The sequence below is a fragment of the Camelus ferus genome, chromosome 13 (genome assembly GCF_009834535.1).
Source record: "Camelus ferus isolate YT-003-E chromosome 13, BCGSAC_Cfer_1.0, whole genome shotgun sequence".
Classification (NCBI taxonomy): domain Eukaryota; kingdom Metazoa; phylum Chordata; class Mammalia; order Artiodactyla; family Camelidae; genus Camelus; species Camelus ferus.
Window position 1 is genome coordinate 34,266,954 of NC_045708.1, and position 23,499 is coordinate 34,290,452.

Consider the following 23,499-nt stretch of genomic DNA (forward strand, 5'->3'; position numbering starts at 1 on the left):
TGTAGAAGCTGTATTTTTTACCTGAGGTCTTTCCTTTCTTCTTCCTTCCCTTCGTCCTTGACTGAGTCTTTCTTCCACTAGATGTCAAATCCTATGCTTTGACAACACAGAGATGACCACGCATGGTGCTGGCCCCAGGAAGCCAAGGGGAAGGACAGGCACATGCAGGTCATTTCCCCACAACCCAGGTGCACAGCGAACAGGGTGCTGTGGGGATGGAGGGGAAGAGGGCCTAACTGGGTTTGAAGAGTCTCAGAAGCCTTGTGGAGCAGATACCACTAGAGCTGGGTCATGCAGGATGTGTAGGAGCTCAACAGAGCAGTGAGTGAGGGGCAGAGATGCGGAAGGATAATGGGCGCCAGGGGAACAGCGTGTGTAAAGGCAGAGGATAGGGAAGAGTAGGATGAGTTCAGGAAACACAGAGGCAGCCAGTGGCCCTGGAGTGTTGAAAACCAGGAGAGGAATGGGTAAGATGTGAATTTCACACTGCAGACATGGGCAAGGGCCAGAGGACCCGGTGTGACATTGACCCTTGTTCTGGAAACAGTGGGGAGACACGGTTGAGTTTTAAATTCTGGGGAGGTGCGTGGTCATTGTTGTGGTTTATAGAACTCTCTTTGGCTGCAGGGGGGAGAGTGGGCTGGAGGGGACATGGCCGTAGGTGGCAGGGGAAGGGAGGAGGCCTGGACTAGGGAGGGACAGTGGGGTGGAGGAAGGTGGGAGGATTGCTAAGATTAAGTCAGTAGGTGTTGGTGAGTGAGGAGTCAGAGAGGGGGGCCCCAAGGATGAAGCCAGGTTCTAGGTTTGTTGCTTGGGTGAACAGCTCCTCCAGGTCTGCAGAGAGCTCATCCTGGCTGGAGTGGGCTCTCTAGACCCTACTTGGCATGAGACCTCTCGAACTGTTAGACTCCTGCCCAAACCACCCTCCCAGAATCTGCCTGTATTTCTGCAGGGAAATGGGCCGGATCCGGTTCCTCTGTGTCACTGCCTCTGATGCTGGCTCTCCCAGCAAAGGCGATCTCCCCACACAGGGCGCTCCCTGGCAGGGGGAGGGGAGTGTCGGCGCACAGAGACAACACCTCGTTGAATTCATTACATCTTTTATTAATATATTATGCTACAAAAATATTTTTGGCAAAATAACATTAATAGCATCTTTCTTTGTCTTCTATTATATTCTTAAAGAACTCTTCATGATAATTCACAGAAGTGAGGGAAAGAGGTGATTAAAAGAACATCACGAATACCTTTCAAATACATTAAGATTTGAAGCTTGTGTCACACAATGAGAGACAGGTAGGGACGCCCTGCAATCCCTTTGAGGCCCAGGAATGGGGCAGGGGCACTGGCTTCCCCTGCTCTGGGCTAGAACAACTCTTGGCCAAGAGCCAGCCCTGCCACCCCAGCCACTGGGGGCCCAAGATGTCTGAGAGCCCTACTGGGACCGTCTTAGACTTGGGTCTTGCTGGAAGCCCAGCTTCCCTGCAGTGGGACTGTGGATAGAGGGGCCCTCCAAGGTGTGCTACTCTGTCACCCAACTCCACGGCAGCCTGCGAGTCCTGGGAGGAAAGCCAAATGCTGGGCTTAGGGAGTGGTGGCACCTCACCCTCATGGAGCCCCAAGATTGCGTACAGCACTCCCCCAGGTCTCCAGAACAGCCCAGGTAGCCCAAAGTTTCCATTTGACAGATGAGGAGATGTAGGCTCAGAGAGGGACAGCAGTTTGCCCAAGGTCACCCAGCAAACTGAAGGACTTTCTAGAGTATCTCTGGAAAGGAAGAGCCCACATTTGGAGGAAGAGTAGGGGGAGCTGAGGGTGTGCTGATGCTCCAGGGAGAGGGCCAGGTAGGGCTCAGTGGTTCTCATGAATCCCTCCTCCCTCCCCCAGTGTCAGGGGCTGAGGGAGGGAAGGAACTCTGGGTTGGGACCAGGGGCCTAGGCTCCAGTCCAGCCCTCCCCCACCGCCCAGAAGTCCCCAATCCCAGGGAAGCAGGCAAGCCTGCCAATTCACCTCAGGCCCGGTGGGGCTGCTGACGAACGGAGGGGCTGGGGTGCCGGGCTGAGGGGATGGACCGATTTCTGAAACTTACTGGTTTAGACAGCCAGCCTGGGTGATTTTTTTGGCTGCTTAGATGAATTTTTGGAAAACTAACAATGTTCAAAGAACCTGAGCATTAAAGAGCCAGGAGGGACCCTACCCGACTCCCTCACCAAGACTTCAACCCTCCTACCACGTCTCCAGCCAGCGGGCCTGCCGCCACTGCTCACACACCTCTTGGACAGAAGCTCCCCACCTGTGGGGCACCTGCCATCTGCCGACAGCTTTGGCTTTGCAGAGACCACTCCACAGCAGAGCTAAGGTATGCCTCTCTGTCTCCTTCATTCTTTTCTTCCTCTGTCTCTCTCCACAACTTTTTGAGGGCCATCTTTGTGTCCAATGAGGATACAAAGATGAAGGCCTGTGACCCTTGCCACCGAGGAACTCACAGTCCAATAGGAGAGCAGAGACACAGTCTCAACTCAGAGGGCTTCCTGGAGGAGGTGCTGAGTTGATCCTCAGAGGATAAGGGGCAAGAAAAGGGTGTTTCTAGGCCTAGGAAGTAGCACGTGCGAAACATCCCGTCTATTCTGGAAGTAACAAATAGGCTTCAGTCTGGCTAAGCACAGAGCAGGAGAGGTGAGAGGAGAGGCTGGCATGGTCAGCAGGGCCCGATCGTGGAGGGTGTAGAATGCCAGGCTGAGGGGCATGTCCCCAGCCCTAACTCTGTTCTCCGCTACACAGGATACCAGCAAAGCTGCCATTCTCAGGTGGACCCTCTCTCGTCATTCACGGTATTTTCATAAACTTTCCTTTTGGTGGAGGACCTTTCTTTGGGATCCCTTGTGACCATGGCCCCAGGCCAGAGACCAGGCAAATGGGACAAGTTTCCTGAGTCCCGAGGCTTGCGCAAATCTAGCTGAGGCCAGCAAGTAGATGACAGAGCATTCAGTGTAATGTAAGTGGAAAATCCACTCACAGTCTTTCTGTGCAAAGCCGAATTTGCCAGTCAGTACATGCTTCCATGATTCGCAGATTCCAGGTCTTTGAATCTCAGAGATGGAGGGGGCCTCAATGCGCTCTGTGGTTCCCCGCAACTTGACTCACACACCTTCACTGCCCTGCCTCACCTGGCTGCTGGTGCGTCAGGACAGCCCGGAGGGATTGGAGAAGACACGGCCACGCTGACTCGAGCCAGAAAGGCCCTTGGTCTCTCAGTCAGCTATCCTGAGGAACGGCACTCAGGGCCGCCACTGACATGCTGGCTCTCAGTCCTTCCATCTTCTCTGCCTGCCTCAAGGTCAAATGTGAAGGTCCTAAGACATGCACATGATGCTCTCAGAGCCACAGGGGCATTTTATGAGGTGTGGCATGTAGAAAGAATGTGCTGGAAAAAAAAGTCAGCAGTGGTGGATAGATCATTCCAAAGCGCGTGAGTGGCTGAAGATGAATGGTGGTTCCCTGGCCCAGGAAGGGAGGAGAATTCAAGTGCCCCAGCCACGCAGATTTCCGTACACATGTCTGAGGTCTTCTGGGAAGTAAGTCAGCAAGCTCAGTTCATTTCAAATCCTGGCCAGTGGGTGATTGTCAGGGATCTGTGAACTTGGGCTGCAGATGTCTAATTCACAATGCCTCCGGTTGTTCCGTCAGCACGTGTCTATCTGATCAGTCGGCCCATCCATCTGCTGCCCATGCGTCTTTCTGTAAACACTTGAGTGATTGGTGGAGGGAGAGTTTGGACTCTCCCAACCTGCCCAGAGGAGGGACCCGGGAAGTCTGCCTGTGGCCAGAGGCCAAGGCAGGGTGACCTCTAAGGCTCCTTCTAGGAACCCAGGGTTGGGCTGCCTGTTCCATATTGATGATAAGTTCTTTTCCGCCAAGAAAGGCAGCTAGATGTGGCCCCAGCACAGAGCCTGGTACTGCGTGTGCTAGATAATCACACACCACTTTCATTCACCTCTTTGGCCTTGTGCCTGGCACCGATCTGGGCAGGCGGTCAGGTGCCTGGACTGTTTACCAAATGCTTCTTTTTTAATTAACCTCAAGCTCCATCTTAATTCATCTTATGCCACACTCTGCCCTGAACAGAGGGAAATCTGGCCTGTGTGTTTCTAATTCCTTTACACTTATCTCATCCAAATAGCACTCTGCACGATCTGTTTGATGTCCAACAGACCTTCTGAGCCTGCTTTATAAGTCAGTTGATTCCTGCTCAGAAATAGGAAGTCACATTTCTGCCAAGGGTAAACGGACTCTAGCCCTGGCTTGGGTCAAGTTCAGTTTATAGTGTGGTGCCCACGGGGCTGGCTGGACCCTCTGATGTAGAGCTCAGGGCTCCTCCCGGTCTCAAGTTTGAACACAGCCATCTGGGTCAGAGCTGAAAAGAATTCAGCTGCCTGCCAAGATGCTTGTGGGACCTCTGACTATCCAGAGCTACCCAGAATTCTACCGTCTCAGGAAGGAGACAGCCGCCAAGCTGGGCCCAGCAGCACTGGTCTAATCAGACACTACCAGGCCCGCCGGGAAGCTCATGGTGCAGTGGCACTGGGGAGCAATGAGCTGGGAATCAGCAGACCTGCCCAGCTGTGCCGCCTTGGGGAAGCGCCTCTCCTCTCTGGGCCTTATTTCTACTCTCACTATTGTTATCTGTCAAATGAAGGGTCCTTTCTGCTCTCAGGTTCCAGAACTCTGAAATTGATGAGCTGCCAGCCCAGAGAGGGTTCAGGGCTGGGAGGCAGCCAACCTGGGTCCTCTGCCTTCTTGGCCACCACTCTGGGGGCCAAGGAACTAGGTCTGTTTCTCTGAGTCTCAGTGGCCTGTCTGTGTTGGGCTCCTCGGCCTCTCCAGACCGATCACAGCTGTCCTCCACCCCCACCTCTGATTTGGAGGGAAAGTCTCTCATTGGCTCCAAGATAAGACCAGTCGGGACATGGGACACATGGCAAGGCCTGCTGCCTGAGCCCTTTGGCTAGAGGGACCAACATGATAACTTTGGCCAGGCGGTCTCCTTGGCTGGAGTAAGACGTGTGTGCTGGCCCACTGGGGTGAGAACTGCTTCCCTCAGAGCTTCCCTGGGCAAAGACCACATGATAGATCTAAGGCCACATTATGCCTGGGTGACACTGAACAAGTCCTTTTATCTCTTATGGGGGCTCAGTTTCCTCATCTGTGAAATGGAGATGATCACACCTCACAGAACTGCCATGAGGATCCGTGATGAAGTGAATGTGCACAGCGCCTGCCGCACTGCAGGCTTTGGACAAAAGGCAGCTCTCATTCTGAGTATTATTATCACAGATTTCCCGGGGCCTATCCCTAAAACTGCCCTTCAGTGCCCACTCCTATCCTTCGGCCCAGCTTACTCCCTTTGGCCGTGGCTTCAGCAGCCTCTCCTGTAAGCCAAGGTGGATGAATGGTACCAGAACAGGGAGATCTGGACTCACAACCTGGATCTCCCGCTTGCTTTGTGACCTTGGGCAACCACCTTCCTCTCTTTGGTGAGTTTAACCAGCTCCGTTTAACCATCTGTCACATGGGGCTGAGGGACCACCTCCCTCAGCACCAGTATCCCTCCCCCCATCCCAGTGCTTTGGTCGAAACACTTACCAAGAGCTCTGGAGGGCCAGTTCACAGACACTCAGGGTTTTCAAAATAGCAGCATTCTCTTTCCTAAAGTATCTTCCCAGCCCCAGGATGCGTCCAGGGGAAGGAAGGACCGTCAGCGTTCACATCTCTGGCTCCCAAATCCAGCTTCACAAAAGCTAAGACTGTCTGCCTGCCCCTCCCTCTGAGGTCACCACAGTGGGGGAAGCCAAACCTGGATGCTGGAGGCTTCCACTGATCCAGGAGCCAGCCAGTTCAAAGTCCTCATGAGGTCATAGATGTCCTGGCAACCTGGGTTCACCTCCTGGGTTGGCACTGGGGCTAGTTAAAGGGTTATTAACATTGGCCACATAAAAATAGTTTTATCGGTAGAATAAATACATTTTTTTTGTTTTAACATGGACACATATTTTACAAAAGAGTCCCATAGCACTATGGGAAATTAAGATCCTTCTACAAAAAAGAAGATGTAACTCGGGTACAATAAAGCTCTAGTGTTCTAACGGATCCCATCTGGACTGCCCGTGAGTGTCAGGCACCCCTGCAGGTGCTGGCAGGGGCAGTGGGTGTGGCCGCAGACCCTCCTGTTGTTTCTCTGGCTTCTTTCTCTGCACTGGGCGGGCGGCCGAGGTCAGGAGGGCCGGAGGGTGTGCAGGAGGAAGGGGGCTGCGATGCTGGCCACCACGGCGGGGAGGAGGCCCAGGGCCAGCTGGGATTGGCCGGACACTGAGCTGCTGGCCGGCTCCGGCTCTTCCTGCTGCTGGAGCGGGTCAGAGAGCTGGAAGGGGGGCTTGGCGGTCCTGGAGCTGTGCGTGGTCTGGAGGGGTAGCGGGGGTGGCGAGGCAGTGGTGCTAGAAGGAGAAAACACATGGAACGTGGAGTGGCCGCTCGGTAGCCTTGACCTGGATTGCAGCCGTAGGGTTCAGATCCAACTTTTTATTGGATCTATTTTTTTTCTCATAAAATGGAGAAGGAAACAAGGGGCCCAGAGCCACACAGCTGGCCCCAGGTGTGATGACTCGAGAACTGGGTACCAGGCAGAAAGAAGTAAAGTGTTCTGGAGGAGATCCACCTGGGGTCACGCTGAGGCAGGCAACCTCCACACCTATACGTGCAGGTCCCCCGGGCCTCCTGCTGCCCTCCCCTCCCCAGTCTGAAATAAACACACAACAAAACAAAATGCACAAACAACCACACGATCTCACCCTCATGATCACGGCTACCTTATACTGAGAATCCACTGAGAGTCTGCACTTTACAAGCAGTATTTCTGGTCCTCAAAACAAACTTTCAAACAGGTCTCATCATCTCTTCCACCAGATGAGAAAACTGAGGCTCAGCAAGGCCCCTGGCCACAGAGGGGGTGGGGCGCCTCTTGGGGTAGGAGCCCTGGCTGGCTTCACTTTGCACAACCACAGGGAGTGCTGCTGACAGTGGTCCCTCATGAACTTATAAAAACAGAAGCCAGTTTTGGAGCTTGGCTCAAGGAAGCCCATTGAAAGTGATAGAAGAACTCAGACAGAGAGACAGAGAGTGAGACAGAAATAAGAGATTAAGTGTGGAACAAATTGGCAGGCTGAGGCCCGCACTTGGTGGCATCAGGAAGTGGAGGGGAGGGCAGAGGGAGGACCAGGTTACTGGCTCAGGCCCTGGAGATAGAGGAAATGATGACAGAGAGAGGGGCAGAGGGCAAGACAGGGACTGGAGAAGAGAGGGGACAATCACAGAGGCATAATAAAGAGAGGCCAAGGGGGAGAAGGCTATGGGGTGAAGGAAAGGGCTGGGCCCCAGAAGCGGGGAGCCCACGCCTGCCCTGTGCAGCGCCAGGCAGTGGGAGTCACACAAAGATGCAGACAGAACACCTGAAGCCCCGTCACACCAGAGGGCCAGGATGGCAGGGGAAGGCCAGGGGCAGGGTGCACACAGACGGGCCCCAAACAACCCAGTGTGGAGCTAGGATGGCCTCCCAGAAGAGGTGACACTGCAGTCAGCCATGAAGGCAGGGAGCCCAGCTTACACATGGCTGAGGGTGCTCCCAGCAGCGACAAGAGTACAGAGTGAGGGTCCTGTTCCAGCTCTGTCTCCAGCATGTAGGATATGTTAACCTCTGATCCTCAGGACAACACTACGAGGCAGGTAAGACTATTATCCCATTTCACGTGTGAAGAAACCGAGGCACAAAGAGGGTAAGTAACTCACTCCAGGACACACAGCAGGGACAAGATCTGAACTGGACACCCAGTCGGTGCTCACTAGCTGTTGATGGCTGGGCAGGAAGCTTGTCCTTCCCTGGGCATCTGCAGAGTGGGCGGCCTCCTCTATGTGGGACACTGCCCGCTCTCCAGTGCTTCCCCTCCCTCCCCGATGGGCTGTCGCTTCCAGGCCAGCTGGGAGTCCCTGCCCCACCCTGGCCGTGTTACCATGTGCTGGGCACAAGGCCCCAGCAACTGGCCATATCACTGTGGGAAGCCCTGTAATCATCACCGCCGCAGGTCAGTCCCACCACTGTGCCAGCTGGACCCTCTCAGCCTGGCTCGGCCTCAGTGGGGCAGGTGAGCAGAGGTGCCTGGGAGTCACTGAGCACACCACTGCCTGCACATGGCCTGGGACCTCTGCTCTGGGATTGCTGTCTGAGCACCTTCAGAAAAGGAGGGGCTTGTCACTCCCTGCTCTCTCCCTCCCTCCCTCTCTACACTGCCATGTCCCTGCATGAGGTCCCTGTCACCCTAGACTCTACAGTTGTGACATCTGTGTTCCTCTGTCTTTAGAAACTTCCAGAGGAGCTGTCACGCACCATGGATGGAGGGAATATGTCCCTGAACAGAGTGTGCAGGTGGAACCAGAGGGGAAGGGCAGACCAGGTGGCTCTGAACGCTCCTTATAACCCACAAAACCCAGCATGTCACGCCTCCCACCCCGTGCTGGACTTCAGAGCACCTGGGACCTCTCACGTGATCTGGTGCTGGCTGACCGCACGTTTCCCGGCTCTCCCTGCACACACCACCCTCTCCAGTCACATCTGATGTCCTGCTGCCATTTTCTGACTCACCTTTGAAGGCCTGACTCAATGTCCTCTTGCCTGGAGGCCTCTTTGATGTGCCCCCCAGCCCCTAATGCCACTTGGAAAAGCTGAAGTGCCCATAAAGCCTTGTACGTTCTGCACTGATCACACTGTGTCACTGGTACCTATTTATGCCTATGGGGTTCGAAGGGGTTTCCTGCGTAAGGTGCTTAGAACAGCTCTTGGCGCACTGTAAGCGCTGTATGGTGTTGACCATTTTTAGCACCATTTTTAATATGTTTGTGTCTGCATCACACCCTCCATTCGTAGAGCATTTCCTGTGCTTGATGCTATACATGTGCCATCTTATTATTACTGCCACTTCCAAAATGAGGACGCTGAGGCTGCAGGAGATTAGGACACAGATGTGCATCAGGCTATCTGCCCAGCTGGGCTGGGGCGCCGTCCCTAACCGCATAGGTGAGCAGGCGGAGACGGAGAGCCCAGCAGTGAAGTGTGGTGCTTCCTGCGGAGACCTCGTGCACCCGTGGGGGGAGGCTTGCCAGGGTCAGAGAGGAGGCCCCTTGGCCTCAGCCCTGGGAGGGGATCGTGCCCCAGCCCAGCAGGGTCACTGCCTCAGCCCCTTCCCTTCCTTTCTTTTCTAATAAAAATTTCCTCCCAGGGGCTGCCCCACTTTTCCAAACTGAGAAGCTGGGAGGCAAGGAAGGCTGGTCTCAGGAGAGGAGGCTGGGTGCCTCTTGGGATGTCCAGAGTGGGGGCCCAGGCTGGCCACATCCAGCCCCCACTGTCAGAAGGAAGACCAAGTGAGAGTCAAGAAAACTATGTCTCACAAGGCACCTAAAGGCATTTGCTTTCACACTGAAAACCAAAGATGCAAACTTCCCCTTGGAGCCTGACTGGAGGTTTTACTGCTTGGAAGGAGTCCCAGGGAAATGGGGTGAGGTTGAGGGGATGGACAGAAAGCCCCTCCAAATGACCCCCACATCTCAGGCCCACTCTGCTCACAAAGCCCAGTCCGGATCCACACCCCCCACCCCAGGCTGAGGCTGGGGGAAATCATCTCATGGCAAAGTGGCCTCAAAGCCAAGCCAAACACTGAGTGTTCCCAGGCTCCGCGGACGGCTGGCACCAAGAGGCCCCTCATGTGGGAAAGGGCCCTCTGCCCGGGTGGAAGGCAGAACCCTGCTCTAGCCCACCCGATGCTCCCGTGTGTTGCGAGACTTTGAGCAAGTCCGTCCTTTAAGGCCTCAGTTTCCAAGTGTATACAATGAAGGAACAGGAACAGACCAATGGACTTTGAAATGTTTTCTAGCAGCAGAAGACAGAAGTGAGATCTTAGGCAGAAGCCCAAGGTAAAGCAGGAAAGCAGGGCTGGTGCCTGAGACGCTGTCAGCTGCCTGCCCTGAGCCCCCTCGGCAGGGCTTCCTGGAGCAGGGCCGCAATCCCGGCACCAGAGGGTCTCTGAGAGCCACCAGGGCTGGGTTTGGAAAGTCTCAGGGCTGTGGCTTTCTTGCAATACAAGGGTGGTGGGATGTGCTCTGGGCAACCTCCGAAGGTTCCATGGAGACAAAGTGGAGATGGAGCTGGGGGCATGAGGGCCTGGGTGATGGGTGGCCCTGCTGGCTGGGGTGGAACTTCCAATGTGATCTGGGCAGACCGGTCAGACACAGGCAGAGATCTAAAGTGACCGCTTGTGTCTGCAGCTCCACATCCTGGTATCTAAGGCCCACGCCAGCCTCCATGCCTTTGGCCCCGTGGTCTTCTCTGCAGGGAATGCCTTTGCCCTCCCCTCAGCCTCGCTGGGTCATTTTGACCCTCAGGGCCCCTAACCCCTCAGCCCTCTTTGGCTGGATTCCTCCCCAGGCACAGGCAGACCAGCCGCGGCTTCAGGGCTATTTTGGCTGCACCATAGTGGGGAGCTGTCCCTGCCCGACCATGAGCCGAGACTCTTCCTGCTCTAGACCCCAGCAGCACTGGACAAGGGCTGGGAGCCCAGCCCGTGGCCAGCCACTCCTGTTTAGCTGTGTGGTGCCCACCCAGGGGCTCTTTTAAGCCTAAGACGCTCTGAAGGCCCCAAAACAGGGAGACAGGGCGTGCGGCATCCCAGACCAGACTCTCAGTCCGCCACCGACACTGGAGGCAGCTGTTACTGAGTGTCACCAGTGGTCTGATGCCACTCAGCATTTCACAAGCACCATCTTTTTACTCGAAGCCTCAAAGCAAGTACGAGGAGGGGCTGGGAAGTCTGCCTGAATTCCTCTGCCTTTATCACTGTTTGTGATCCTGCTTCTCATTTCTCATGGGAGCATCTTCTACCTCTAGTCAGACGGGGCCCCAACCTCACGCAGAGACACTGAGCACCCGCTATGGTCCCAGGAGAAAGCCTGGCTGTGCCTGGAGAAACTGGAGCCCAAGAACCTTGGGGCAAGATAGCAGATCAGTAGGAGGCGTGCAGAGCATGCCCAGGGGCCCAGGGAAGAACACCATTCTCTTCCCTTCTGTGGGGGCTTGGATCATCTGCTCAAACTTCTGGGGAAACGGAGGCCGAGAAGGGCAATGGCCCTCTGCGCATGTGTGTCCTGCTCCCCCTGTGCCTGCATGGTGGCACCCACAAGGCTCTGCGTCCCCACGTACTGACGCCCACGCCTGCGCCTGGCTTCCGGCCGTACCCCGCACTTGGGGAATGCTCTCTTCCCTGCACCTGCCCCCTCGTAACTGAACTTCAATCCAGAGGGCCCAGCACTCTGCTCCCTTGTTTATCCAACCCTCCCCCACCCCCACACGCCCCAGCTGTGGACTGGGAGAACAGCAGAGCCAGCGGGCGTGACCTGCAGAGGCCCGTCCGGTCAAGGCCTTAACTGTGTAAAAGGAGAAACCGAGGACTGTCACAGATCCAACTGCCTTGGGGCAGTGCCTGGCACACAGCCAGCGTAGGAATGGCCTCCGCCCTGGTGAACCCCCTGGACACACACCTGCCCTGCTGTCCCCTCCTGGGTCTCAGACATGGGGGGTTCCTTGAGAGTGTCCTGCCGCTGCTGCACAGCCATCTGCGGACACGCGCTCGGCCCTTTCCACGGGTCCCCATAAATCATCTTGTCACGGGCTGCTGCTTCTCTAAACTTCCTTTGCTGTGTTTACATCTGGGGTAATGAGGGGTGAGGGGAGGCCGGCCTGCTCCAGGTGGTGTCCTGGCCAGGCGCTTCGGCCCCGTCGTCACTCGCTCTTCCCTTCTCTCACTCATGCATGCAGTCAACAAACCCTCAGGGAGGACTCCGGTGACCCAGAGAAGTCCAACTCAGTTCTGGTGCCCAGGGCCTCCTAGCCTAGAAACATAGGCGAGGAACTGCCATCTGTGTAACTGCCGGGACAGGGCACCCAATGGGGGAGGCGAGGGTGTGGGTGGTGGGGAGAAGATTGTGGGATGTGGGGGAGGACAGCACAGAAAACAGGCTCTGGGGAGGAAGGCGAAGAGGGAGGAGATGCTTGCCAGGTGAGGGCAGCAGGGGCATCTGCAAGGTGCTGGACACATGTGACTCTTAGCATTAGACACACCTCCCGGTTCTGATGCCATACCTGACTTGCCACCTGGTCTCGGGTAAGTTACCTGACCTTGCTGAACCTCAGTTTCCTCCTTGGTCTAAAAAAGCCTATTTCCAGGACTCGACAGGATTGGGGACGTGATGGATGTAAGTGGCTGGCACAGAGCAGGAGCTCAGCAAATGTCCATTCACATCCACCCCCGCAGAGAGAGAAGCAAGGACAAAGGTGGGGGGTCGGCCATGCATGGCCTGCTGGGGGGCAGCGCAGAGCCTGGTATCCCCCAGGGGGAGGGCCAGCGGGTGAGGCGGAACGAGGCAAAGGCTCTGCCCCCAGGCTGAGAGGCAGGAAGTTCACCTGGTGGGAGAAGGGGGAAGCACTGAAGGATCTCAGGCTGAGGAGGGCGATGGGCTAGGGTATCACTGTAGGTCCCACAGACCTCTTGGGACCCTGCTTCAGGGTCACAGGTGGAAGACAAGCTGGGGAGAGGGGATGGAGAGAAGAGGGTGGATCCAGTGGGATTTATGGGGAAGAAAATGAGAAAACTCTGAATGGAATTAAAGCTCCAAGGAAAACGGTTTTGTCAGAAGGGCTACAGGTGGGTCCCAGGTTCCCCCTAGAGAGCTCTCCTCTGCTCCTTCTCGGAGAATCGGGAACTTATGACTCCAGGAGGATGGATGGGGTGAGACCCAAGAATGACAGAAGCTGCCCCCTGTGCCTAGGCAGCTCGAGAGCTCAGGGTTGGCTTCCTCCATGATCCAGAGAAACTTTCAACAGACAGGCTGCCAGTTGGTGGAAATTTCCTTCTCTGACCCAACCAGATGGAGGAGTTATCCAACCACAATTTACCTGTTGGGACCAAGAAGGCGCTCCCTCTTGCCAAAGAAAAGCTGTTTTCTTCTTCTGAAACCAGGCTCTGTGTTTCAGAGAGACATGTTGTGAAAAGGAAACCGTTTGGAGTCATTTGCCGAAATTTACCTCTCAGACGTGGTTAGGGGCTGGGGGTCTGTGGCTGGAGCTGACAGCCCCGCCTCCTGTCACCCTGTGGACTGGACCCACCGCTGGCCAGGTCTCCTGGTTGCCAGGCGGGCTGATGGGGGCCCTGGGTGAAAGGCCTGACTGGAGTGCTTTATGGGCTGCCAGCCTCCGCCCCTGTCTGCCCCACGCCTCCCTGGCAGCCTGCGAGCCCTCCCCAGGGCTGAAGGAAGTGGCTCTCGGTAACTCTGTGTCCTTGCTCCCGGTCTGAAGGGGGCGGCCCATGCTGGGCATGGGAGCCAAATGTGTCAAGGCCAATAACAGCCTCAGGGGTGCCTCCGCCTTGGCAGGCCAGGCCGGTGGAGGCTCTGCAGACACACGTTTCCCGGTAACCCAAGTCGGGCTCTTTGAAGCCAGCACAGGCCCAAAGGAGCAAAAGACTTGATGCTTATTCCCTGAAAGTCTTTTTAAGAGAGCGCACACCCTGCACTTTAAGATAGTGGATTTGACTGTGTTCAACTGCCTGTCGATGATTCAGAGACTTGGCTGAGGGAGGCTCCTGAAGGGGATTCCTGTGCGACCCTGGGAAGCCCCCACTCCAGGCTTGGCTCACCATCTGTAAGTGAGGAGCCAGGTCCGTGTTTCCCAGAGTTGCTCAGACTCCCAGCGCACATTCAACACAACGGCTTTGCAGGCCCCCACATGGCCGGTTCTGACACATGAGGTCTGGGGCCTGGGATATTATTTACAAGTACCCAAGGTGATTCTTTCTGGGAATGCTGAGGAAAATCTCAGATGATGATCTTTAGGGTCCAGATGGAGACTCTGAGTCTCCGAAGGCCCAGTACCGAGGCACAATGTCCATTTCCCACAGGGTTTATCACAAATCCCCTATCCCCTCCCGAGCCAAGCCCACAGCCATCACCTGCCATCTCTCGCTTGCACAGCAGGATACCCCCTGCAACCTCCCTGCCAGGGTGTCGGCCACTGAGACCATCCAGGTGCAGGGAGCTCACCGCCTCCTGATGCAGCTGCCCTGTTCCATTTTCTCCTATTTTCACCTTCTGGCTCATGGGACAAATGGAGCCTACTTTGCACCCCAGGTGCATCCAAGAAAGGTAAGGACAAAGCAGACTTTTGTCTAGTGTACCTGAAGGAAGCTTCTATCCCTCACCTTTAAATGGAGAAAATTGTATTTGTTCTCATTTTGAGAATAAAAATTAAGTCAGGTATGAGCACGCTCTACAAACCCTGAAGGATAAACAGGAGGATCCTTTGAGAACAGAAACAATCCAGTTTCTGATCAAGTACCCACCTGCCACGCTTCCTTGAATGGGGCTAGCGGATAACAGAGCGTGCCCAGCCCTGGTGGGTCTGAGGTAGGCTCACTGGGAGAGACGCCCAGCTCCCGGCAGACCTGCTCCTCCCAGCTCACCTGTCCTCGATGCGGACCCAGAGGTCATTGAACTGCCGCGGCCGCTGGTGTTTGTTCTGTCGCTTGTGCCATTTCTTCTGCCGCCCAAACTCCTCCAGCTGGCTGAGGCTGTCGGGGAGCAGGAGGTGTGGGGACAGGGCTGGGTCCTCCTCCTCTGGCGGGGCGGTGGGGGTCGCCGAGGGAGCCGTGGGGACAGCAGCAGCTGGGGTCGCTGGGGCGGGGCTTACAGAAGTCCCCTCAGGTGGAGGTATTGGGCTCTGGGTTACAGGGCTGGAAAAGGGCAACAGCACGTGAGGCACGTGAGGAGCATGTTATTCATGTGGAATGGGGAATGCAATTCACTGGGAACGTTGTCATGGCAGGAGAAGATGCCAGGGTGCCCTGGCTGAGTCACCCAGGAAAACCACTGCCTGGTGTTGAGAGACAAAGTTTTGATTCATTCCTTCATTTATTGATTCAATAAATATTTATTGAGCATCTATCCTGCACCAGGTACTTTTTAGGAAGTAGGCACCAGCAGTGACCAAAACAGAAAAAGCCCCTGCCCTCTTAGAGCTTACATTCCGGAGCAGAAGACAGAGGGTAAGATGTGCAGGATGTCAGATGGTAGTAACTGCTGAGGAGACAAATAAAGCAGAGGCAGACAGGAGAGCATGGGCGTGGGGGATGCTAGGCAGGGAGGCAGTCTGGTCCCTGCCAGTGACATTTGAGCCCAGAACAGTAGGAGGTGAGGGAGTGAGCCTTAGGCAGGTCTCTGGGGTCATATCTGATCTTGGTCTCATTCACTCAACAAGCTCTAGCTGGGGGACTTCGGGCCAGTTACCTAACTTGGCTGTGCTGTGCCTCAGTCTCCTGCTCTGGAAAATGGGGATGTCACAGCTGGCATCCCACAGCAGCATCACACCGACTTTGTAAGCTGACACAGGCAAAGTACTCAGAACAGCACTTGGCAAAGAGTCAGCAGCTGAAATATTATAGTAATTAACAAACTTAAATATGAAATATTACTGCTGTTGCTGTGTCATTTGTCCAACCATCCAGTCACACATTTACCACCTATCTCCTGAGCACCTTTGCAGGGGAGGCAGGACAGTGCTGAGCAGCTTAGAGCTCAAGCTGGAGGCAGACAGACGTGGGCTCACATCCTGGCTCTGCATCCTCCGGGCTGTGTGACTGAGGGTAGTGACACAAGAGCCCAAGCAGCAGCCAGCTGTAAACAGGAGTAGTAACACTGCTCACTTCATAGGGTTGTCATGAGGATGGAAGAGATGAGGTCCTAAAACAGTGCCTAACACAGCAAACGGAGCTGACTGCAGCAGGCACTGAAGCGAGATTAAGCATGTGTGTGTGTGTGTGTGTGTGTGTGTGTGTGTGTGTGTGGAATCCACATTCCACACAGAGGGGCACAGACACCCCTTGGGAACACCCTCTGCTCCTTTCCCTTTTATTCTTTCTTCTCTGTGGTCCAAATGGAATTCCTCTGGGGACATCTGACCTGGGGGGGGAGGATGTTGGGCATGGTTGTGGGAATTACAAAGGCAAGGAGGTGCCCAAGGGAGCCTGTCCCCTGACTCCACTCTGGCATGCACGATGGGGTGAGGGGCTTCTCTCTCCTTGAAGGACAAAAGGCCATCATCTCAGCCTGTCCTCCCCCAGCCCCCACGGCAACCCCAGATTCCCAGGGTCCAGGAGATGCCGCAGCTGCTGGGGAGATAATTCAAAACAGGCAGACAAAAGGATGGATCCAGGAAGCACCTGTGGCCGATGATGGCTTTTATTGTTGGGGCCTCCTCGGCATTCCCCACCCCTCACCTCAGCCACAGGGTTTCAGGCTGCACTTGGAGACTCGGGCTGAGAGCAGGGCCTGGGGGGAGTAGGGGGACCCCTCCTCTAATGCCTGGGCTCTGAGCTGAATAGGAGCTGAGGCAGCCTTGCTGGCCCACCCGCCCCCCGTCCTGTCCAGATAGACACAATGAGCTTCCACATGAAGGTCCTTGGGGCTGGGAGGGGGAGCTTGAGGAAGGTCTTGTCCCCAAGGCTACCTTGGGTGCCTCAGCGCTCAACCACACGCCTACCCCTGGCCCAGTACAAACTGATTTGTGCTGTGTGCAAATGTTCAGGAAGAGCAGTCTGGTCAGGCTGACTCAGAAGATGAGAAGAGGGAGGAGTCCAACAGGAGAGTATTTATAAGTTCCCCTAGAAGTGCCATGGAGACAGGCAGGGCATGGGCCCAGAGACAGGAGACCAGAGGCTCGATGCCCCAGGAGACCCCAGGAGACCCCAGGCCTCATCTCTGCAGTTGAGATGTGAAGAGCAGGGCCACAGTCACTTCTGAGCACTCCCACCCTCGAGCCCCAGCCCCAGCCCCTGAGGGAGTATCGTTGTGGTTAGGCCCTTAGGGAGGCCCTAGAGCCAGGCTGCCATTGACAGGAGCTGTGTGTCCTTCTGCAAGTGGCTTCACATCTCTGGGCCTCAGGTTCCTCAATTTTAAGGTGGGGATACTCATAGCTCCTCCCCCAGTGGTGGTTGTGAGGATTTAATGAGTTAAAAAGCTCTAAGAGCCCAGTATGCAGCGAGAAGGCAATAACCATTAGCTCTGACTAGTCAAGCTTCTTTTGGACGCTGGGTTTTATAACACTATGGAAGGGGACCGGAATTCCTTTGTGGCCATCCCTGTGGCCTGGTGAGGAAGGCTCCTGCTCAATGGTTGGAGCATGAGCCACATGGAACCCCCAAGTTTGAGGATTCTGTCATTGTCTTCCAGGGCTGCCCAGCACGCGCTGACACCTCTGCATGCCTGGCCTGGGGCTGGCACTGTGAACCACAGGTGGAGCTGGCCGACCCCTGCTCTTGGGAAACTTGTACCCGAGGTGGAGATGGGGGACAGGAAACTCCCACAGGAAGAGAAGATGGCCCTATATGGCTCTTTGGGTGGAGTGAGTGTGCCCTGGCAGGAAAGTTAGGGTGAGGGACAGAGCCAAGAGGCAGCATTGGAGAAGATGTGGTCAGAGAAAGGAAAGGACCAGATCTGAGCGAGGCTGAGCTCCCCACAGGGAAGAGATCAGGCCACTGCTTGTCCTAACCATGGCCTCATCTCCGTTCAGGGCCTGGGCATCCCCAGGTCTTCTAGGCAGCAACTCGGGAGTCCTACAGAGTCCTTCTACCTGACCCGATTACCAGTCTCTAAACCTGGAGTATCTCTCAAAACCTAATGCTCCTCCATTCCCACCGCCACTGCCCCCTGCTACTACCCTGACCTCCTGCCAGGATTGCACATCAGCCTCCTTCACTCTCTCCCCACCTCCAGCCCAGTCCCCACTCTTGGAAACCTGGTCAAGGCTGGTCCCTGGGAGACCTGGTCTCACCAGAGGCTTCTTCATGACTCTCCCTCGCAGGCCTGAGCAGGAAGGCAGGGGTGCAGCCTGCCATGCAGCAAGTGGTCAGGCATGGCCTGTGGACTGGCAGCAGCAGGGCAGCCAGTCCCACGCCCCCAGATGCCCGGCTGCTCACCTGTAGATGGTCTGCCCAGCGGGCGTGTGCTCTACCTCCAGCCCTGCCTGCCGAAGGACGTCGATGACCGTGTTGTTCCCCAGAAAGTGACCTGGAACACAAAAGACAAAGTCGGCTCAACCACGTGCCATATCACCAGCAACTGAGGACAGCCTCAGGCCAGCGACCTACATCAAAGTTAAGGGCCAGAGTCCCTGAAAGGCAATACAGTGTAGCTGGAAGAGGTGCCAAGGCCACCCTACCTGGGTCCAAATCCTGGCTCTGCTGCTCAATGGTTATACCACCCTATGCCTCAGTTTCCCCATCTGTAAAGTGGGAATGATTGTATAACAGCCTCTAGAATTGTTGGGAGGACTCTGGGGACAGTGGCTGGCATGCGGTAAAGGCTCATGGTGTTTCCTGTTGCATTACTATACCTCACACCATTAAGCTGACCCCAGTCCTGGACTGTCCAGGCAGGGACAACCGCCAGCAGTCGTGCAAAGCCCAGCTCTGAGAAAACCTCTTCCAAGAAGCTCTCCAGCCTCAAGAGGTGTATGACCCATCTTTCTCGATTCCACCAGCAACTTGAGGCTCTCTCCCTCAGCACAGGGTTGGGGTTCTGTGTGTCCATGGCTGTATCCTCACCAGGCTCCATGGGGCAGAGCCTACATGGTCACTGCCTCACTCACGCTCAGTTGGCAGGAACTGAGGTTTGAGGATTCATTTGTTCACCATCTATCCAGCATTTATGGATCACACACTATGACCCAGACCCTGGCGCGGCCCTGAGGACTCACTGAGGTGTTAGATTCTGGGGAAGGAGACAGTAACAGAGCCCCACTGACTGCAGGATCCAGCAGACGGTGGCAGTGGCATGGGGAGGGTGGGTACAGACACAGAACTGAATCCTGCCAAGGAGGCCTTGCTGGTTGTGTGTGGGAGGGTCTCCATCTCACCCTCTACCCACTAACCAAACATTCATGATGCACCTGCTCTGTGGCCAGCCCTGGGCTGGACACCTGAGAAGACAGAAATGAATCCTTTGGTCCACAGCCTCAGGTGAGGCCAGGCATGGTCTTGTGGCAGGACTCAGGCTCGAGGTCTGAGAACACAGTGGAGGCTCTCCCAGGATCCAGTTAGGGAGAGTCCTTGGGAGGCCCACGGACTGTGGAGGCAGTACCTGCTGGGAGCTAACCCCGCAGTGAGCCGCTTCTCGTCGCTGGGCCTCCGGCTCCCCACCTGTCCAGCGCCGGCAGAGTGCTGGCGGCTGCTGCGCTCTCAGCCCACGTGCCTGCCCTGCAGCCGCACTCACATGGGCTGTGTGCTCCCCTCCTGCTCACCACTCATCCCAGAGCCCGGGGGGGAGGACCCTGCGCTATTACTCTGATTGCCTGTGACGGGTGGTGACAGGTGGGAAGCCGGAAGGTCAGCATGTTGACAGCCCCAGGGAGGTCCAAGGAGCACAGAAGAAAGTGGGCGAGCTGTGGGGGAGCAGAGAGCCTCCGGCCCAGAAGATGCGAGGCTGGGGCCACTCAGTGGCTAGAGCAGAGGGGCGGACCCTGTGGCCCCATGCTGGCCAGCCCTGCACACCTCTGGGCTGGTTTCACGACTCCCCAGCAAGTCCCCTACCCAACAGTCTCTCTCTCAGTGGCCTGCCACAGTCCCTGAAATCTGCAAAAGATCGCAGGCTTGAGCTGCAAGACTCAGACTAGAACCCACCACACTCACTCTGAGATCTTGCACTACGCCCAGATGCTCTCAGTGCCTCCCTGTACAAGGGAAGGACTGGGCTGCGTGACGGGCTCCGGGCTCCCCTCACTCTCACTTTCATGTGGAAGGCATTCGTTTGACTCCAGATGCCCTCGTGAAAATGGACTCTCCCTCTCTCCTTTTCTCCACCTATTCATTGCATTTATCTGACGAGCACTGAGTGCATATCCAGTGCTGTACAGTGGCGAACACGTGCCTGTTCCAGGCACTCATGATCTCCAGAATCAAGGTCTTTTGATCAGGGTAGGTACTAGGCTGAGGGAAGCACATGAGATGGTGAGGGTGCACAGGACACCTCTAATCCAACCTGGGAGCAGGGCAGACTTCCTGGAGAAGTCACTGTTAGCTGAGGGATGCGATCAGTGTTAGCTGGGTGAGGATGAGAGTGACGCTGCCCTTGGAGAGGTTCCGGGGGAATCCCATGTGCAAAGACTAGGAGGTCAGTGAGGCTCACTTGGGAAGCCAACTGCAGAAGACACACAGATAACACCCTCTCAGCCCTGGCCATGACTCAGTGCTGTTGAGGCTCCTGCCAAAGCTGTGAGTCTCCTGTATGTGATCTGGAACCATCAGTTGCCTCAGTTTCCCTGTGTGTCAAATGGGCCTGGATATCTGCAGTTCGCCTCCTTGGGGAGGCTGTAAAGTCCTAATGAGGCAGGAGAGGTGAATGTCCTTTGGAAAAGCCCAGTGTACACTCTTGAGTGATGGGCTAAGCCAGTCCCTGGCTGGGCCACAGAGTCAGCCCCACTCTTGCCCACCCCCAAGCATGATCAAGCTGAAAGGGGGACCAGGCGTGGTGGCCTCCAGTGCACAGGCTGCAGGAACTCCCTGCCAGCAGCTCTTGGAATGCCCTCCTGGCAGCCAAGGCAATTTCTTCCCAGCCTCCATGGAGACCCGTTTAAAGACAGGGGCCTCCAGGCCCAGCAGTGGTCCCTGCAGAGGATTTCAAGAGCTGCAGGGAAAGCAGGCCACCTCAGGCTGCACTCGAGCAGCACAAATATTTCCTGATGGCTGTGTGGCCACTCTAAAAGGAGCATTCCTGGAGCTGGTGGTAGGGGCATTCGGAGGGGCCCGAGACTTACGGGATGCTGGCCAGGCCCTGTGCACTGCCTGGCAACGTTTCAGTGTCTGGTCTGCACCCCGTCTGGTCCCTCCACCTCAGCGGTTCCAGATCCTTACTATGTATTTTAAGACCCTAAACAGCAGACTTTAGATACTTTGAAAAGTAGGAAGCAATCGGCCTTGGGTTTTTTTTCAAATTCCTATCGCTTCCTCTAAGCCACCAGCACCTTCACCTCCTTCCTTCCAGGGCAGGGAGGTGTCCTTCCCCTGCAGGGGCAGCTCCTGACACAGCTCCAGGAAGCCCCCTCCCATGTGGCTCCTGCCCCAAGACTGTATGGAGCAGAGCAAGCGGTAACTCCCACACCCTGGTTCCCATCCTCACCCTCTTTGGGGCTGGTTTTCACAGGACCCCTGTATTCTGTCTTGTTTTCTTCACACTCCTCTCACTGCTGCCTGTCCTTCCTCCTGGTGGCTCCTCCTTCCCCTCCCCAATAAATGTGGGCACCCTGGGAACCCTGTCCACAGACCTCTTTTCCCTCTCTATTTGCAATTCGTGGACAAATCATGGACAAATCATCCACCCATACAGCTTCAGTCAGCACACAATGCTGACCACTCTGGACCCCCTGCCCTAGCCCAGACCCATCTGTCCAGTGGCCTCCTGGGTGTCTCCATCCAACATCCTCCAGAGCCTCAGCCTCCTCCCTGGGATGTGTCTCAGCCAAGCCTCGCTCTCCAAGTCAGACAGGCCTGTCTTCACTCTTCCTTCTCCCTCCTCGTCCTCATCCAATCAGTCACCAGAGTCCCCAGGATCTCACCTCCTAACACTGCTTGACCCTGGCCCAGGTCACCATCACCTTCTGCCTGAATCACCACAGACAGCATCCTCCTTGCCCTCTCCTGCTCACCCTCCTCACTGCGGCTGGAGTGGTCTCCCCACACCCCAGAGCTGCCTCTGTCAGAACGTGTTCCCAACCAGCCACGTGAGGGGAGACCGAGAGCTTTTCGAGGGCAGGGGCCATGTCTGATTCATCTTTGTCCCCAGGGTTAAGCCCAAGTCTGGCACATGGTGGTGGCTCTGTGAATGTTTGCTGAATGAATGAAGGACAGTATCTGTTACTCCGTATCCTTTCCATGATCTCATCGTATCCCCAGGAGACCCGAGCTCATGGACCCCTCCCCTCGAAGCCCAGCCCAGCCCCGTGGTGATGATCTTGCAGATTCCACCAGTCCTGGGAGCTTGGCTCTCAGAGCAGCTCCGGAGTCAGGGCCCGGTGCACGTTGTCCCCAAGGGCTGGCGGACAGGGCTTGGGCTTGCCTCCAAGGTCACAAATCCTGAAAAAGGCACCACACCCATCCTGGAACCTGCAGGGAAGGTGTGGAAAGTTTCCAGAGGGGCCCCACAGTGCTGGGGCTTAGCCTGTGTGGCTTGCCCAGGCTCTCGGGGTCTCCTGGCCACTGCTCAGCAGCTCCCTCCAGCGCTGACAGCTGTTCTCTGGCCAGCTCTCTGCAGGAAGACATGTCCCATTTCATCTGCTGAGGCTGCATAGATGAGGAAAGGAGGCAAGAGAGGGAAGATGAGGGGTAGGCACACAGAGCCCCAAGACAAACAGTTGGGGGAGAGACACACAGAGAGGGGAGAGACACTCACAGAGACAGACAGGCAGAAGAAAGGCCCCAGAACACAAGGAGACAGAAGGAGGAGAGGAGGGAGGAGAGAGGGGCTGGAAGACAGACTATAACAGACATACAGAGACACAGAGACAACAGTAGGGAAGGACAGAAAAGGAGAGACATCGGGACAGAGAGAAAAAGATAGAAAGAGACAGGACAGGGCAAAGAGATGCAGAGATGGAGAGAGAGGGAGAAAGAGGAGAAAGAGAACCCAGAAATGAAAACAAATGGCAGGGTGGAAGACAGGCTGGTACACTGAAGACATCAGGGAAGGCTTCCTGGAGGAGGGGTCCATGGAGTCAGGACTCCCAGGATGGGTGGATTCAAACAGAGCTACAGGCGAGGACAGGCAAGGGGAGGAGCAAGGGCCTGGGGGAGGACTATAGGCTTTACAAATGGTGGGGCTGATTTGATGGTTGTCTCCCCTGACCCCACAAGCCAGAGTGCCCCTTAAAGGACATCCTCTACAGGCAGGGAAGGCGTCCTGCTCTGAGTGGGCACAGCTCCATGATGCTTCAGTGCAGAGACAAAGGTTCCCCTTCTTCCAGGCACAAGCAGGCCTGTGCCAGGGCACCAGGCTCCCTGAACTGAGCATAGGCTGGGTCTAGCCCCTACCTGTCAGCTGGGCACAGTCTGACACCCTCCATTTACACTCTGACATGAAAGACAGGTAGGACAGAGCTAAACTTCCTTTCCTGAGGTTAGGACAGAAAACCTGGCTCAACAGACAACCAGCTGTGTGACCTCAGGCAGTTTTCTTCTCTCTGCACCTCAGTTTCCCCATCTGGTCTCATGGATCCTCCCACCTCTACGAGTCCATGATTTGATGACCTGAACACAAACTCCTCCTCAGCGAGTCTCCTAGGCACATGATGCTTCTCATTTCATCCTC

The 23,499-nt window shown here is 55.8% G+C and overlaps 1 protein-coding gene across 1 annotated transcript in view; it reads right to left on the bottom strand.

Annotated features, from left to right (window-relative positions):
• Window positions 1–2,020: 2,020 nt before the first annotated feature.
• The window catches only part of TRABD2B (TraB domain containing 2B), a 212,571-nt gene continuing 191,092 nt past the window's right edge, over window positions 2,021–23,499 (bottom strand). The window contains exons 5-7 of the mRNA XM_032494222.1: window positions 18,120–18,210; window positions 14,610–14,879; window positions 2,021–6,491 (exon numbers count right to left, since the gene is read on the bottom strand). Coding sequence (XP_032350113.1) covers window positions 6,272–6,491; window positions 14,610–14,879; window positions 18,120–18,210 — 581 coding nt within the window. The 3' untranslated portion in view covers window positions 2,021–6,271. The remainder of the gene's footprint in view (window positions 6,492–14,609; window positions 14,880–18,119; window positions 18,211–23,499) is intronic.